General features: G+C 48.1%; 2 protein-coding genes across 2 annotated transcripts; one reads left to right on the plus strand and one right to left on the minus strand.

Moving 5' to 3' along the window:
* Window positions 1–31: 31 nt before the first annotated feature.
* BDW43DRAFT_270052 (chloride channel protein) lies at window positions 32–3,349 on the minus strand. The gene is made up of 7 exons (XM_032041306.1): window positions 3,104–3,349; window positions 2,513–3,048; window positions 2,361–2,464; window positions 2,160–2,312; window positions 1,991–2,105; window positions 1,852–1,943; window positions 32–1,795 (listed from the first exon to the last, which is right to left on the minus strand). The coding sequence occupies exons 1-7, from the start codon at window positions 3,253–3,255 to the stop codon at window positions 323–325; spliced, it is 2,625 nt and encodes an 874-aa protein (XP_031902244.1). The 5' UTR covers window positions 3,256–3,349; the 3' UTR covers window positions 32–322.
* A 149-nt stretch (window positions 3,350–3,498) lies between these two features.
* Window positions 3,499–18,624, plus strand: BDW43DRAFT_32280 (AAA family ATPase midasin). Its single transcript, XM_032049628.1, has 2 exons — window positions 3,499–11,495; window positions 11,585–18,624. Exons 1-2 carry the CDS (start codon window positions 3,552–3,554, stop codon window positions 18,383–18,385), a joined length of 14,745 nt encoding a protein of 4,914 aa, XP_031902245.1. The 5' UTR covers window positions 3,499–3,551; the 3' UTR covers window positions 18,386–18,624.
* Window positions 18,625–18,717: the final 93 nt, after the last annotated feature.

Raw genomic sequence — 18,717 nt, forward strand, 5'->3', positions numbered from 1 at the left:
AAAAGACAATGTCTTCAGGTTCAAGTAGTATTCACAGGATGTGGATGGTGTATATATAACAAGGTGTCAGGTGAAGCAGTAAGGCCACTCCAGTATAGTAATTAAAAATCAGAAAAAACCAATGAAAAGCCCAACATAACGCCATAAATATTGGCCAAGGTATCCAGCCCTTCCCGTATCAAGCTCTATTTCATATCAAAAACCAAACCCACGTAATTTGCGTTATAGAAATAAACATAGGCATTTCGTATATGCGACACACAGGACATGCTATACCAGGCTCATGGATATTCCGGCATACTCCTATTTCCCGTGAATTGAATCAAAGCGACTGACGTCTTTCTAGAGAACTAGCTAGACTGGTCCCGTCATCACTTTCCAGAAGCCCAACCTCCTCTGCTGTATGCACAGAACGGACCACATTCTCTCTGAGTAATTCACCTTTACGGTATTCTGGTCCATTATTGACAGACCAGACATCTTTTTTGGTGAGCAATCCTTGGAGAACCCCTTTGTCTGCAAGTAATATGTAACGCAGTCCAAGCCTTTGGAACATTCGAAGCACCGTCAGAAATGTTGTACTGCTGTTAAGGGTGATAGGGGTCTGGTCCATCCATGGACGAAGGTCGAGTGTTTCCACTGGATCTGCAAAAGGTTGGTGGGCAAAGAACACTTGCATTTCACCAGATAACTCGCGGTCTGCAGGCGATTTTGAATACTTCAAAGCAAATGAAAGCTCATTGCGAGAAATATAACCCAGAAGGATAGGGTTTGATGTATCGGTTACTACGGGAAACCCGCGGTATGAAGTGGTCATGAGAAGGTGACGAAGACTGTCAATTGTATGACCCGTGGCGTTGATGACTGTTAAATCATCTACAGTCGTCATGACTTTATGAGCAGGCACGTCGGGTGGAGTGGTATCATCACGTTGGTCGAGGAAAGGATATTCATTCAACTCGATCCATGACTCGTATATGCCACGTTTTCCAAATATGTCCCCACACCACTTCGATAACATGACTGCAATCATAATCGGTATAACGTAGGTCAAGGCGCCGGTAAGCTCGAACATAATGACGACTATCGATACGGTCATCCTTGTGGCTCCACCAAGTGCCGAGGCCGCTCCAACAATGGCATATAGTCCTGGGGTGACACAGGGGATATCCGGCTCGCAGTTGCCGAATAGAAAGACTTTTGGATAAGCCTCTTGCCACATCTTGAATGTTGTGCCTAAAGCCCGCCCATATAAAGCGCCAATGGCAACGGAAGGAAGGATGATGCCGGCGGGTAGATCCAACCCAAAAGTCACCGTTGCAAGAAAAAACCCAAGGAGCGCGGCCATGAGTAGAAGAGCTATAGTAGTAACCGACGCAGCCCCGGTTTTGCAGAGACCAAAAGGATCCTCACTCCCACTGCCACATTCAGCAAAAAGGGAATGAACAAGTTCAGAGTTTTGAGATCTCATGAATAAGTTTGGGAAGTTAATCAAAGCACTTAGGAGAGCCACGATAACCACCTCTGCAATGGGCCGTGAGAAGCTCCGAGACCGTCGCCATCGTGCAACTTTCATATTCAACCGGATCAGAAACGCTCCATATAGGCCACCCAGTATTCCAAGGATGACAAATGGAATCATCTCAAAGCGATGCCATCCGCGTGTATAAGTGACTTCGTAAAGGACAATATTGCCCGTACGAAAAGGGTTCAAGGCTTGTAATGTCACTGCAGCGACCATGGCACAGACAAAACTCTGCCACATTGTCTTGTCGGGAAAATAATAGGATAGTTGCTGATAGACATTACTAAGCCATCATGTTTGGGACGAAGGGCTCTAGAAGGCCATACCTCTAGACTAAACAAGACACCCCCGATTGGGGCTCCAAATGCAACGGAGATGCCTGCAGCGGCAGCCGCGGATAAGACTTCGCGTTTCCTCGCTGCAAAATTAGCACAGATAACTGAAATGGCCACCAAAAGCGTATACCTTCATTATGGTTTAGACTCTCGAAAGGCTTCATTATCACGCTGGCACAACAGCATGCGACGTGAACAAGTGGACCTTCTTTACCCAGCCATAAACCAGATGCGACGGATAAGCACTTAGAAAATGTTAGCACGGGTTACGTGTAGTGTAGAGATCGAGAGAAGCCTACCAATCCTAGAGACTTTATTGCTAGTGTCCAAGGTCCCATGAAATGCTTTATCACAAAGCCTCCTAGAATCGTCTTGATCTCAGGAATACCACTGTGTCTCGCATAGAGTGCATAGGTTCGTACCAAGACAGTAGCGCATACAGCAAACAGCACCTGAGTCCTGTTAGTACAGGGCCACGCTCACGGAAAAGATTTAGGTACAGAGTAAATGACATAGAACATGTATTCAATCGTGAAGATGCCACCGGTAGAGGTAATGCCAAGGGCTTTCCCCCACGGTGTCCAATCTAAACAATGAGATATATCTAGTTCGATTAGTAGAAGCATGTCACCTGTGGTAAGGAATGGCTTACCATCATGACCCCAGCAACAGAAGCTTTTATTTAGGTAGAACCTGCCTCCCCCAGCACCATTCTTGCAATAACCAGTTTTCAGATCTCCTAGCCAATCGCTTGCAATATCAATACAAGCTGCAATGACCCCAACTAGAATTCCAGTAGCGATCAATACGATCCAGACATTACCGGCATCGAGGAGCTTGAGAACATGTCCTACAGCCCGCTGACCATGCGAATATAGAAGCCTCTTCCTCTGTCGTTCTTTTGTGTATTCGAAGACCCAGTCGATTGCGGTCAGGTCGTCATAGCCTACTCGACGCCCTGGGCCTTCGACATACCAATCAAGGAGAGCTCCTTCTTTTTGTGCATTAAGATTTCCATTGCTACTCATAGGTTGATCCCTCGTAGATGAAACACTCTCATGGGTTTGTCCATTTCTGGGATTCAAAGGGGTGAAGCCACTGTCTCCAGCAGCGGGTTCCGTATTGTTGGAAAATAAGCTTGACAAGCTGAATCCGGATCGCTGCTTTTGTTTGCGTTTAAAGGATATACTGTACAAGCAGTCTATTAGAATTGCACGGAGTGCTTGAAAGGAACGGAACTTACGGCTCATGGAAACTTCCGGTGAGCGGACCATTCAGTTCATGGGAACCCGGTGAAGATGGGTCACCATCGCCGCGTTGACTCGGAGATTGTCGATAATGACTCGGCGACACATTCGAGGAAAAAGATGCTCCAGGTTCTCCGTCTGACTGCATCGTGGACACGGAGTTCTATGTACAAGTGTCAATGTCCACTTTGCAGAAAGCCATGTCCTTTGTTTACTCATCCAGTTCTGACACTCGACGATCGACAACTGGTCCTAATCTCGGAGATGTGGCTTAAGCTCCGCTCCGCGACCCTGATGAAGGCGGTGAATAAGTCAAGTGTGTGGGGCTGCGCCACATATAGCGGCAGAAAACGGCTATGAAAAAAAAGTTACTGTTATCGGCATCGGTAATTCCATTTTCTTTCTAACTCATTGTAAGAGTTCCTCTGGCGGTAGGGTTGAAGCATGGAGGCCAAACCTGCCTATGAGAGGACTCTGGAAGAGTCCCATCTCTTCGAGCATCTTCCGAATGAGGTCGCGGAACTCATTCGCACATCTTCCGGGACTCAATACCTGAATGCGCTCGCGGTTGGTGCATTGCGATCAAAATGCACCGAAGGCTTTTTCTGCCTATATGAGCCGATCTTTGTGGATCTGACAGCACGATGGCTCGCTTCAGACTTTCATAACAATCATGTCGATATAATTTCCGCATTTTCACGAATCCTGCCGTTTGCGCCTTTTCTTGCTTCTTTCGCAAGCCAATATGCTAGTTCTTGGGCTGGACCTCTATCAGCTTTGGCTGCATCCGACGAGGCAACGCTTTTACAATTAGACGATACCACTATTCGCACTTTATTACTGTCGGTTCTAAGACTTCTCTCATATGATTTAGAGACTTTCTCCAGTACCACATCGCCGTCTCGACTCCAATCCCTCTTCCAACATCCAGACCCATCCATACGGTATCTTGCGATTCGATGCTTTGCCTTGTATATGCGTGCAGCCGATGCTGCTACGGAGAAAATGATTCAGAATTATGTCGGAGCCGATGTTATTGAAGGAGAATGGGAGGGTATCGTAATCGACTATCGCTGCCTCGGTTTGTGGGAAGAGCGTCGTTGGGGTACTCTGGAGAAGCAGGTACAGCTTGCACGGTCAGGCCGGTCGATCGAAGACAGACTGTCACAAGTTGAGAAGCTTCGGGAATATTTTACCGCTCGAACCGCTGAAGTATGCGGCATTCTTATTCCACGACTAAATGGGATGTCGACCCCAGCATCTTCGATTGTAAAGGCACCCACCGCCGTGAGGAATCTTCGCAAGATTGCAACAGCCCTAACTGCCTCAAATCCTCTTCTAATAGTTGGGTTACCGAATTCAGGAAAGACTACTTTGGTCAATGATATTGCTGTAACCGTGGGTCAATCTGAGTCTATGGTCACCCTTCATCTAAACGAGCAAACTGATGCCAAAAGCCTTCTTGGGATGTACTCAACGTCTCCTGCCACAGGATCTTTTGCATGGCAACCGGGTGTATTAACTAAAGCAGCTAGGGAAGGTCGATGGATTCTGATCGAGGACCTAGACCGTGCACCTTCTGAAGTTATTGGTCTTATCTTACCTATCATTGAAAAAGGAGAATTGACTATAGCAAGTAGAAAAGAGCGGATCAAATGTGCTGATGGATTCAAGATCATTGCAACCATGAAATCTTCATATAACATCGCAGGTGAAGAGATCGCCCCAAGCACAACAATCCTAGGAAGCAGATTGTGGCAAAGGGTGCACATTGAGCCGCTTTCAATCCAAGAGATTCAAGAGGTCATCGCACAAAAGTTCCCACTGCTCGAATCTCGGGTGCCGACTATAATGGATGTATATCAAAGGCTTTGCTCTTCCTTCCATGGAAGCCTCGCGATCAAGAGCTCTCAGGGCCGGACTCCTGGTCTTCGTGACCTTATCAAGCTCTGTAGCCGAATCCATAGGCGACTGCAGCGTCTAGGAGCTAAGACTGGCTATGAAGCTATGCCTGAAGGTGCTGAAGATGAAATCCTATTGGATGTTGTGGATGTATTCCTTAGCTACATCCCAGAGAAATCATTGGCAGAGTCACTTGCCCTTGTGGCCGCGGAAGCGCTCCAGATATCGCCACAGCGAGCGCAGTTTTCCCTGGGTGAACGAGTTCCTGCATATTCCGATCAGGGTAATAACATAATGCTCGGTAGAGAAGTCTGCCGAAAAATCAAGGTACCTGGCGGGTCAGTTATTAAACAATCCTCCTCATCGACTCGCTTTGCTTCCACAAGAGCTGCTTTGAAGCTTATGGAACAGGCTGCAGCTGCTATACAGATGGCAGAACCTATCCTACTTGTTGGAGAGACTGGTATCGGAAAGACGACTGTAATCCAACAGCTTGCCACGCTAATGCGCCAGAAACTCACAGTAGTGAACTTGTCGCAGCAAAGCGAAAGCAGCGATCTACTAGGTGGCTTCAAGCCTGTCAATATTCGCACAATGGCTGTTCCAATGCTTGACGAATTCAATACTGTGTTTGAGTTGACGTTTTCAGCCAAGAAGAACCAGAAGTTTCTGTCATCCGTTGCGAAAAGCGTTGCTGCAGGAAACTGGGTACGGCTAGTAAATCTTTGGCATGAAGCTGTTCGGTTAGCCGATGGTGTCTTCAAATCCAGTAACGGTCCCACCCAAGGAAATGAGGAACAACCCACGAAGAAAAGAAAGCTAGACTCGCCCAAGTATCAGCACTTGCGGCAGCGATGGGAAAGATTTGCGGGACAATTGAATGATTTTGAGGCCCAGGTAGCTCAGGGCGATGCCAAGTTCGCCTTCGCTTTTGTCCAGGGAAAGATTGTCAGGGCGTTAAGAAATGGCGAATGGGTCCTCCTTGACGAGATTAATCTGGCCTCACCTGATACCCTCGAAAACATTGCTAGCCTCCTACATCACGGTACTGAAGGTTCACCGTCTGTTCTGCTCTCGGAGGCTGGAGATGTGGAAAGGGTATTCGGGCATCCAGATTTTCGCATTTTTGGCGCTATGAACCCTGCTACAGATGCAGGAAAGAAAGACCTCCCTCCCGGTCTTCGCTCCCGGTTCACTGAAGTCTATGTACACTCTCCAGATACTGACCGGGACGATCTACTTGCTCTGATTCAGAAATATCTTGGTGACCTGACTTTAGGCGACATGAGGATCGCGCCAGATCTCTCACAGCTATATTTGGAAACGAAGAAGCTCAGCAATGAGAACAAGCTCACGGATGGGGCTGGACAACGGCCACATTTTAGTATAAGAACTCTTGTTCGTGCTCTTATCTATGTCAATGACCACGCGCATGTCTATGGTTTACGCCGAGCGGTTTTTGAAGGATTCTCCATGAGTTTTTTAACTGTCTTGAGCCAAGAATCAGAGAGGCTGCTTATGCCGCTCCTTGAGAGACACCTCTTCAGCAATACGAAGAACGCTAGAGCTCTTCTCGGCCAGACCCCTAAGCCCCCTACCGATGGCTACGACTATGTTCAGTTCAAGCATTACTGGATGCGACGTGGACATTTAGTTCCCGAAGAGCAACCGCATTACATTATAACACCCTTCATAGAGAAAAATCTGAAAAATTTGGTTAGAGCTAGTTCCACGCGTCGGTTCCCTATATTGTTGCAGGGCCCAACCTCTGCTGGAAAAACAAGCATGATTGAATACCTTGCGAAAGTCTCTGGCAACAAGTTTGTCCGTATCAATAACCACGAGCACACGGATCTTCAAGAATACCTAGGGTCTTATGTGTCTAGTGATGACGGCACTCTTCGCTACCAGGAGGGCATTCTAGTGGAGGCACTTAGAAATGGATACTGGATCGTTCTCGATGAACTCAACCTGGCGCCTTCCGACGTCCTCGAAGCAATGAACCGACTTCTAGACGATAACCGCGAACTCTTCATTCCAGAGACCCAGGAAGTTGTCCACCCACATCCGAATTTCATGTTGTTTGCGACTCAAAATCCTGCCGGTCTATATGGTGGTCGAAAAGTCTTGTCTCGCGCTTTTCGGAATCGTTTCTTGGAGCTGCATTTTGATGATATTCCAGAGAGTGAACTGGAATTTATTCTCAAGGAACGCTCCCAAATTGCTCCTTCGTTCTGTGCTAGAATAGTGTCTGTCTACCGGAAGCTATCTTTATTGCGTCAAGCCAATAGACTTTTTGAGCAGAAGAATAGTTTCGCTACTCTACGTGATCTGTTTAGATGGGCTCTCCGTCGAGCAGATGATCGTGACCAGTTAGCGATCAACGGTTTCATGTTGCTTGCAGAGCGAGTTCGGAACCCACAGGAAAGGGCAGCTGTGAAAGGTGTAATTGAAGAGGTCATGAGAGTACGTATAGATGAAGATGCGGTGTACAGCTCTTCGGAGCTGGAGAAGCGCGCTCCTTATCTTCCAACAGAAGTCGTTTGGACGAAAGCAATGAGGAGACTGTTCATTTTGGTGTCCGTTGCACTTGAAAATAACGAGCCAGTTCTACTCGTGGGAGAGACCGGGTGTGGAAAAACCCAACTTTGTCAAGCAGTCGCCGAAGCCTATAAAAGACAATTGCTCATTGTAAATGCCCATGTGAACCTAGAGACAGGCGATCTCATTGGCGCTCAGCGACCTGTGAGGAATAGGGCAGCCATCGAGCATCAGTTGATGAGTGATCTTCAAACGGTCCTTCATGAAAACAGTGCTTCGCTATCTTTAGAAGACATGAGGCGGATGTTTGGTACACTGAGTGCGGACCAATTGCAAGCCTGCGATGCCGAACTGATTAGGAGAGTTGAAAGGAACATTGTTCGTCTGAATGCTCTTTTTGAATGGTCAGATGGAAGCCTTATAACAGCGATGAAGACTGGACAATATTTCCTCCTGGATGAAATATCCCTTGCCGATGACTCGGTATTGGAGAGACTCAACAGTGTTCTTGAGCCTCATAGATCGATCCTTCTGGCAGAAAAGGGGCCCATCGACTCCATGGTCGTTGCTGACCATGGGTTCCAATTTCTGTCGACAATGAACCCTGGTGGTGACTACGGCAAACGCGAACTATCCGCTGCTCTTCGGAATCGAATGACTGAAATATGGGCTCCCCAACTCTCTGAAGATGAGGATATCCTTCCTATTCTCCAGAGAAAGCTTGAGCTAAACTCGGAGCACATCACCAAACCAATGCTACAGTTCGCCAAGTGGTTCAAGTCGACCTTTCAAAATTCCTCAACTACATCTCTTTCCCTTCGTGATCTCCTAGCCTGGGTCGACTTTGTGAACAAATGCCAAGCTGTAGATCCTCTATTCGCAGTAGTGCAGGGTGCTGCTATGGTGTTTATAGATACATTGGGTGCGAACCCGGCGGCAATGCTTGCGACAGCACTACACGATCTTGAGGGGAACCGTCGGCTGTGCCTTGACAAGCTCCGTGAACTTTTCGACGTTGATGCTTCAAGTATTTATTTGCAGAAGTCGAAAATTGAAATCGAAAACGGTTCTCTACGCGTAGGACCTTTTGCCCTTGCCATGAACGGCAACACAGATCCAGATCCCCAATTCATATTGGATGCACCTACTACGATTGCTAACTCGGTCAGAATTGCTCGTGGTTTGCAATTGTCGAAGCCTATCCTGCTTGAAGGAAGCCCCGGTGTTGGCAAAACTACTCTCGTGACTGCCCTTGCCAAGGCACTGGGGAAACCTCTCACACGTATCAACCTTTCGGAGCAAACAGACCTCACAGATCTCTTTGGCTCTGATGTCCCTGTGGAAGGTGGTGATGTTGGCCAATTCACTTGGCGAGATGCTCCTTTCTTGCAAGCAATGCAACGCGGTGACTGGGTCTTGTTAGATGAGATGAACTTGGCATCACAGTCCGTGCTTGAGGGCTTGAATGCTTGCTTGGATCATCGTCAAACAGTTTATATTGCTGAATTAGACCAATCCTTTAAGAGGCATCCGGACTTTGTCCTATTTGCTGCGCAGAACCCGCATCACCAAGGTGGTGGCAGAAAGGGTCTGCCTGCCTCTTTCGTTAACAGATTCACAGTCGTTTATGCTGACAGCTTCACCGACACTGATCTGAAAAGGATATGTGCCAAGCTTTTCCCTGGAAGCCCTTCTTCGCAGACGGACAAGCTAGTCGATTTCGTGTCGTTGTTGAACAAGGCCATCGTCCAAGAACGCCGATTAGGGGCTGTGGGTGGCCCATGGGAAGTCAATCTACGAGACATTCAAAGATGGCTTCAACTTTCGGACCGTGGTACCTTACAGGTATCAGCAAACAGCTTCCTTGATGTGATTATATCCCAAAGATTCCGCTCTCAAGACGATCGAGACTTGGTCAATTCCTTGTACAAGCAAGTTTTCAGTGAGGTTCCGGCACCCAACAAGAGCCTCTACCATAATCTCACACCGGAATACATGCAAATTGGTCTTGGAGTTATGCAGAGAGATCTGTACCTTCAACGTACCCAGGAACCACAGATGAGGATACTTCCAAGAGATCTTAGCATCCTCGAATCCCTTATGCTGTGTATAGAGCAGTCGTGGCCTAGTATTTTGGTGGGGCCGTCTGGATGTGGGAAGACTACTCTGATCAGGAAGCTCGCAGCCGTGAATGGTGCAAGTTTGGTTGAGTTGGCTCTCAGTGCTGATACAGATACAATGGATCTGATTGGTGGCTTTGAACAAATCGACTATAAAAGGGAGGTTTCGTCTCTCATTCACGATATCTCGCAGTTTCTTCAGCAACAGGCCATTTCTATGAATTCCTCCGAGACAGCACCACACGAAGCGAGAGCCTTACTGGAGATCTTTGAGAAATTACAGGGTCCGGATATCTCCCTGGAAGACATTTGTACCTCCCTCACAATGTTAAGCCAAACCTACCCACAAACTGCTTTCGTTGATATGCTTCTTCGAGCTCAGAAGCTTTTCCAGACAACAAAGCAGTCGGATAATATGAAAGTTGGCTTTGAGTGGACAGAAGGTGTCCTAACTCAGGCTGTCCAGCACGGCTACTGGGTTATCCTAGACAATGCAAATTTATGCAATCCATCTGTACTTGACAGACTGAACTCCCTCACCGAACCAGATGGAGCCCTCATACTTAACGAGCAACGTACTGAAGATGGATCAGCCCGGATCATCACGCCGCATCCCAACTTCAGACTTTTCCTAACAATGGATTCTCGTCATGGGGAATTATCCCGCGCAATGAGAAACCGTTGTGTTGAAGTATGCTTTTTGTCACAAGAAGACGAGCCCGCAGTTAACACATCTGTGCCTGCCTACACCTACGAATCGTTCCTGTACCGCCTCCGGCCTCTTTGGAATCTCGATCCTTCGGCTAGTGCTGAAGATGTTTCAAGACTTCTCTGTGAGGTCTGCTTGGATCATCTTTCAGTAATGGACCTTGCCTATTTGCAGCAGTCTCTCAAGTACTTCTTGCCGTATCACGGCAAATCAGTGGGTGAAGTGCTCTCATCGGCGATGAATCGATATGTGTCTGTTATCCATGAAAACTCGAACTGGAAACCTCTCGAGTGTACTAGAAAGGCAATTGAACTGGGCCGCGCTTCCTTGGCTGTCCAGAGCCATTTGCAACCCCTTCATCCTCTTGTGAATGAACCGCTAGTCTCATTATTGAGTAATGAGGTGCCGTATATTTCGTTGGCGATCATGGCACATTTGCAAGAGTCCAAACTTGATTTACAGCTTCTAAAGCAAGGCTTGTTACAAGCAGACGAGTCTGGCAAGCTAATAAAACCAAGCCAAATGAGCCGCCTAGAACGGTCCTTAGCATCGGCACGGATACCCTCGTTGATGAAGGATGCAACACAGCCAATTGGCTCCTTCCTTTCAGACTGTGGACAGGCAATTTATGATTTTATACAAAACCTCGACCAGGATGTTTTTCAAACTGCTCACATAGCAAATGCCGTTCGAGCTGTTCTCAACTTTTGCATGGACCTCTTCCGGCTCACCGCGGCGAGGGAAGTCGATGAAGGCGTGTTTCAGGTCTATCTTCAGATTGGTAGAGAGCTATGTGCTTCATTATCGAGCTCTTTCGGGCCTCTCAATAAATTAGCTGTTACGTTGTCTCAAGCCCTGAGTCGATTCCGAGAGAGTTGGGCTTTGACAACAGGTCTCAGTATGCAGAAGCTCTGGGAGTCATGGAGACCTGCAACCCCTGCAACTGAAACTCAACTGAAGTCGATTTTAGACTTAGAGAGTGTGGCTTCTGAATTCTCGAATATTGCAACAAAAACTCATCTTGATCTATCCCAGTTGAGTCAAGTTCGCAATTCTCTCATCAGCGCCCAACAGTCCATTATCCTGCATGGAGCTGATGAAGGGCAGTTAGTAGAAGTAAGTTAATGTCTCTATTTCATAATTTCTCTTGTTATTTATAGTGAACCGAACTGTTCATTTGCGTCCGATATGCTTACATGATGCAGGGCCTCAAACAAACCGTCAGCGAGTTGGCAAGCGTTGTACAACGCTCTGATTCAACCGCGGCTCCCTACTTCTCCGACGAATTCGAAGTATTGTGCCAGTACCATGACATTTTCGCACTCTTGCATAACAAGAAAGGAGGAGACCCAGTTATCCAGTCCAACTTACCGTTATTGGCTGGTCGTGATGCAAGCCCATTAAATGTGTCGGTCTTCCCGACACAAGTACCCGAGATCCTTCACAGACTTGCTTTATTTGCGGGATCTGAACGCTCGTCAACATTTGGTTCAGCTATCAGCGGCACGTTGTCAGTCTCGCTGTTAGAAAAACTGACAAATGTCGGCATCACAAATCTGGGTCAGATGGATGCCTTGGAGGTGGAGAAGCAGACCCTTTCCAAGGCCTTGACTTTATCTTCTCGGGAGATTACTATGGATCAACATAAGGTGCTGAAGCAGGTACTATCAAAACTTGCTGTGGAGCTAGTGCTTGTTCATAAGGAATTCTTTGAGTCGCAGTCTCGAGAGAGACTGGTGACCATCCTCCGTACTGTTGAAGAGCACGGTTGCTACGGCGATTCAAAGTTGCTGGATATTCGTCTGGAAAAGAGTCTGCCGCACGACCACTATTTTAAGACTTTTGCGGAACAAGAACTTCTAAGTATTGCTGCGTTGCTGGCAACTAGCCAGCCACACGACAATGATAAGACTATTCAGAACTCGGGAGCGGCTTTAGTTCAGCTAGCTGCGACCCTCCTGCGGCTCTATGTCCCAGACAAGCCATTCGATCCATCACTGGGGTTAGTTGTCCAAAGGCAAAGGCACAGCCAGCGTTCTTTGGAGCTTACTGCGAAGGCTGATGCTATTGCTTTGTTCGAAATGGGGTTTTCTGGCCAATCGTCGAACATGCGGCATGAACTCATCCAGGGTGAATTGCGTAATCTTGGTTCAGCACCTCCTCCTTCATCGGTTACCAGGCCACAAGTTTCAGAACTGAGCCTCCTTCACGGTGAATTTACCAGTGTCATAAAATCTGTTCTTGAGAGGCTCCCTAAAAGCATCATCAACGCAACGAGTGAGAGTCCTTCTGAGTCTCATAGTCTGGTGAATCTATTGCGTGATAATATTCACCAGCTAAGTCGACGTCTTAGCGTACACTATAGATCATATGATGACATAGTTGTTCCTGTTGTTCGCTTCCTTCAAATGCTGGACCTAGGACTTTTCCTGATATCAGGAAGACCCCAGCAGTCAAAGGATGTGCAGGCGGTGGATGCAATTAGCAGGAATACACCATTCCTTGGAGGCATTCGCCATCCCCTCTCAGATCTCTATCACCTAGACTCAGATACAAACTCGAAGCATGTGATTGAAATGTGGTTCCATGAACTGTCATCGCTCAAGGTGGCCGAAAATGCGGACCCGGGCCTTCTTCACACCAAAAATGGGCGCAATGCTCTCCGTCGTCTATTCGAGCAGTTCCATGGGTTATGGAAGGCGAAGCTACGGGAGGATCAGGAAGAAGAGGCACAAAAGGCGAGCCTATATCACTATCGAGGATCCTGGGAAGACAGTGAAGAGGTTGATGAGAATGAGCTCCGTGAGCTCTTCCCTACTTATGAAGAGGACCCCGTCGGGAATGATAAGAAACCAAGTCGTCTTAACCCCAAAGATATCTCCATTCGACTTGCGTCCCTCCACGCGAACCTCTTCCAACAGGAAGACACCGGGCGAGCCCTGACGGCATACGTGAAACACTCTGCTCGACTGCTGGGGTCGTTATGGCCCGAGGGCAGTACTTCTACGCCACATGTGCATCCAAAAGAGCATCTTTCCGGTGTTCTCTTGTTGCTTGAAGATGCAGTAGACGAGGACACTGATTCAAGGAACATGTATAATTTCTATGTAGACGCAAACCCTGATGAAGCTAGAAAGCTCGTTTCTTTGACATTGGCGACGGAGTCCCGTTTCTTGCAGATCCAGAGAGCCTGGCCAGAACATGCAGTCCTTGCAGATGTAATCCTATGCTGTAAGGAAGTTCTCCAGTTCAAGCATGCTGAGCCTGTCGCCAAATTCCTCACCAAAGTCGAAAAGCTCCACGGTCTCGTTCATGAATGGCAGCTTGTTGCAAGCAGGGAGTACTCGGCTGCTGGTGTTTACGACCAGATCACGAGCCTGATTATCAATTGGCGTCGTCTTGAGCTGTCGACCTGGGCAAGACTGCTGGATATTGAGAAAGAAAAATGCGTTCAGGAAGTGAGCCAATGGTGGTTTGTGGCCTACGAAGCGATCATTGCAGCACCTATCCAACTGGCTGGCTCTGGTGAAGTGGACCTGAGCGAACATACACAAGAAGTCATCGCCACGCTGGAAAATTTCTTCCGCTCAACCACCTTGGGTCAGTATTGCGAGCGTCTGCGGCTTGTTAAGAACTTCCGGTCTCTGCTGTCACTTTACATTCAAGACTTCCCTTCACTGAAGCAACTAGTGTCCGCACTAGACAACTTTATCCAGCATTACGTCCAGTTTGAGCCGCCGGTGCAAAAACTTCTCAATGAGAGAAGGTCGGCACTTGAGAAAGACATCAAGGAACAAATCCAGCTCGCCAGCTGGAAAGACACAAATATTGTGGCCCTCAGGGAAAGTGCGAAAAGATCGCATCATAAGCTGTTCAAACTTGTCAGGAAGTACCGAGAAATTTTGGCTCAGCCTGCTCAGAATATCCTGGAACAGGATATGCCAGACCTCAATGAAGTGCTTAGTTTCGCTGATCAAACATTGGTTCTTCCTTCAGCAAGTTTCCCAGAAGCAATCGCCCAATGCCAAAAGGCAGTCAAGCTCTGGGAGACCAGGCCGCCTCGATTCAGGGATCCTGACAGCACCGTTAGCAACATGGCTCATATGTATGTGTCGATCTCGACAGAGTTTGACATCTCGGAAGATCTTGACAGCTTCATGAAGTTCTTTTTGGAAAGCATCAACGAGTTCCGATCTCAAACGCCAAAGACCTTGACTGAGGAAAACAAAGACGACGTACAACATCTCAAGGTTCAAAAGCGACGCTTCTATGCTGATATTCTTCGGCGGTTACTAGAAATGGGTGTCAAACGTAGTGCTAGCACTAGCTTGATTGAAACACAAGCATCTGTTGCGCAAGTTCTTGCCAGTAGCCCGACTCTGGACTTTGGTTCTATAGCAACCAATGTTGTCAAAAGCGCCGATCTTTACTTCCACAAGTTCCTGGATATCCTCCCACGCGTTCGCCAAGCAGCACATAATTACTCCGAAGACCTCAGCAACGTTGAAGTATCAAGAAGTTCAGGGTCCGTTGAGCACCTGTTGCATCTGGTTAGGAAGCAGAGGGCAGCTATCTCTCCAGCACTCTCTGGTGTGGAATCGTTCCAGTCAACGCTTGTAAAGATTTCCAACCTTTGGCAAGCTAACCCTACCTCAGTCCTCAAGTCACGCCCTCAGTTTTCGAATGAGGTCCGGGATACTGCAAGAGCCGTAGCCTGGCTAACGCCTATACTTGGACTAGCCATGACGGTTGTAGAAATACATGCCAAATTCTCCGACATACAGTCATCTAACATTGTTGACGGTCTACGTGCCTGGAAAGAAGCTTTTGATAGGCTGCGAAAGTCGCTGGGAAATCTTCCGCACTTACCTCATGGCGTAACTTCAAAACTACATGAAGAGACTCTGAAGGAAGCATCGTCTTCCTTTGATAAGCTGAACCATGACCTTGCAAGCTGGGCTGAGAGCCGGCCTGACCTGTCTTTTGTCCTGATGCAGATAACCCCATGGGCCAATGTCGATGTCGAGCCAGCCGAGGTGCTGCAGACTAAGAGTCTCCTCGCTATTGGGGACTTCGATGGCAATCTACTTGTAGCAATCGACAAAATCCTTATTAGCCTCCAGAAGCTGAAGGACGTGCCTTCCCTAATCGTATCGCCCGGCTCACTCTCACGGAGTGACGAGTTCTTTACCAGGGCTCTAAAGGCCGTTCACCTGCCTGATATCACAGCCTCACTGGACTCGGTTTTGAATGAGCTGCAGTTCCTCCAGACGAGCTCCAAGTCTGGACTTGCTCTTGCCGTTTCATTAGTTGCAAGCTTGTTACCTATTATGAACAAATATCGCAACATATGCAAGGACATCGTCGATCGCTACATGACAGTGCATCGTGAGACATGCAAAATGTCATATATTCTCGCCAAATCGTTCATACAGATCGCGTCTGAGGGATTCTGCACTCCCGCAGAGGCGTCCACGGAAGAAAGCAAACCTGGCAAGTTGGAGAGTGGAACCGGCCTCGGTGATGGCCAAGGGGCCGAAGATATCAGTAAAGATATTGGCGATGATGAAGACCTGTCAGAGCTCGCTCAACAGGAACAAAATGAAGAGCCTACAGAAGACATGGACGATTCAGGAGACGCAGTGAATATGGATCAAGAAGAGTTGCGTGGGGAGACAGGCGAGCATAAAGAAGGAGACGATGAAGACAACGACGGAAGTGGATCGGAAGAGGAAGATAACATTGATGAGGAAGTGGGCAGTGTTGGCGGCCTTGAGGACACTGCCGTCGATGAAAAGATGTGGGATGGCGCTCATGATGAAGAGCAAAAGGAGACAGAAAACCAAGAGGGTAAAGGAGTGACTGAGTCCGAAGAACAAGCAGCAGCAGAAGAGCGTAAGGAGAAGGAAGGAGAAGGGGGAGAGGGAAAGAACGACGAGGCCGAAGAGGAAGAGGAAGAGGAGGAAGAAGAAGATGCCCCTGATGATGAAGGAGAGGCTGTTGGACGCGAGGAGATGGATGTTACGGATCCTCATGCCAAGGAACAGGACGCTCTCGATCTTCCAGAAGAGATGCAACTTGACGGCAATGAAATGGATAAAGACGAGGTGGAGAGCGGCGATGGACTCGACGATGGACTCGACGATGATCTTCCTCCTGCCGAAGATGAGCAACCGTTCGAAGGAAAAGAGGAAGAGAAGGTTGAAAACGCCGATTTGGATCAACCGGCAGAGGAGCAAGAGGGCGATCAGAATGAAGACGCGGGCGAGGACCAAGAAATGAAAGAAGCCGAAGCAGAAGAGTCGAATGAGCCTGGGGAAGAACCGGAAGAGACTGAACAAGATGACTTCTTGGCTCAACGCGACGAAAACGAAGCAGAAGGCGAAGAAGTGGCACCAAGCGAAGCTGTTAATGGCGGACTCGGTGCGGACCAAGACCAAAATATGGAGCAAGGCGCCTCTGGCAATGCAGAGCAGGAGAGTGGCTCAGCTGACCAGTCTGATGATAAGCAACGAAAAACTGGAGCTGCCAATGAAGGAGAAGATAACGAGCGGCATAGAGATGCAGGCGGTGGTGACGATGCCAACCACAATGACCCTCAGTTGCAAGCGTTCAAGAAGATGGGTGACATTCTCGAACAGTGGCATCGCCGACAGAAGGAGATCATGGAATCTTCTAAACAGGAAGAGAACGAGGCCGACCAGCCTCTGCCTCAGGATACCGACATGGCTGACGCCAATTTCGAGCATCTTGCTGACCAAGATGATGTCGCTGATACCCAAGCGCTTGGTCAGGCTAATGAGGATCAAACACAAGCTCTTGATCAGAACAAGGGCGTCGAATCGGATGTCAAACCTGGTGACAACGAACCTTTGCCGGACATGACCGAGGAGCCCCAGGAGACCTTAGAGAATAAGATGGAAGATGAAATGCAGCTGGATGGCGATAGTGCACCTAAGGATCAAACCGCTGGTGCCATGATCCCGGGAAGCTCGCACACTCAGGAACGGACAACTGAATCCGTTGGCCATCACGAAGCCATTGAAGAACTCGATGAGGTCGACGCACAATTAGCAGCAATCCATCTATCGTCCTCTCTCCCACCACTTACGCCCCGGGACGAAGCCCAACGACTCTGGTCCCATTACGAATCTGCCACCAATGATCTCTCTCTCTCCCTAACAGAACAGTTGCGTCTCATCTTAGCTCCGACGATGGCAACAAAACTGCGTGGCGATTTCCGGACAGGAAAGCGACTAAACATCAAGCGCATTATTCCTTACATTGCGTCGCAGTACAAGCGCGATAAGATTTGGATGCGGCGGTCAATTCCTTCCAAGCGCAACTACCAAATCATGCTTGCTGTGGACGACAGTAAGTCTATGTTAGAGAGTGGAAGTGGCCAATTGGCATTCGAGACACTTGCACTCGTCGCCAAGAGTCTTAGCATGCTTGAAGCCGGAGATCTGTGTGTCCTCGGGTTCGGCAGCGAGGATCATGTCAGAGTCGCACACGAGTTTGGCAAGCCATTCTCTTCGGAAGCAGGAACACAGGTGTTCCAGCACTTCAGTTACCAGCAAACCGGCACGAACGTGCGGAAGTTGATTGCTGATTCGATCGCTCTGTTCCGCGAAGCTCGCTGGAAGCAGTCGCCTGGAGGAGGCAACGCTGACCTTTGGCAACTGGAGCTCATCATATCCGATGGTATTTGCGAGGACCATGAAACCATTCAACGCCTTGTGCGACAGGCTCAGGAGGAGCGTATCATGATTGTGTTCATCATTGTCGATGCTGTCAAGGGCAGCTCGATCTTGGATCTCACTCAGGCAAGCTTTGAGCCTGACACTGAGAGCGGCACCGGAGAGATGAAGTTGAGAATGAAGAGATATCTAGAAGGATTCCCATTCCCTTACTATCTGGTTGTGCGTGACGTTAGGGAGTTACCAGCTGTTTTGGCTACGGCGTTGAAGCAATGGTTTGCGGAGGTTGTTGAGACCTCTTCTTAAAAGTTACATACTCATTATTTTTTTCCTTTTCTGTTTTTGGTTATGGTTATAGAAAAGAGCGTTTCCGTTTTATATGTATATATTTTGTTCATGTATGTAGTTGCGGATACTAGGTCTACTATACCGAGCTTCTTCCTACTGTTAATGGTCGTTGGTGTAATCTGGCTTATACAGTTTTAGAGGGACATAGTAGTTTCCTACTATACTATTTTCCATGAAGTAACCTATTCTCGATATAGTGCCTTTGAACATATGATCAAAGAAATATTCTACTGGTGGAGTGATGTTGACATCAGTAACGTCCTTCGAAAGTCTATCCGTATGGGACTATC

This window comes from Aspergillus alliaceus, assembly GCF_009176365.1.
Source record: "Aspergillus alliaceus strain CBS 536.65 unplaced genomic scaffold BDW43scaffold_12, whole genome shotgun sequence".
Lineage (NCBI taxonomy): Eukaryota > Fungi > Ascomycota > Eurotiomycetes > Eurotiales > Aspergillaceae > Aspergillus > Aspergillus alliaceus.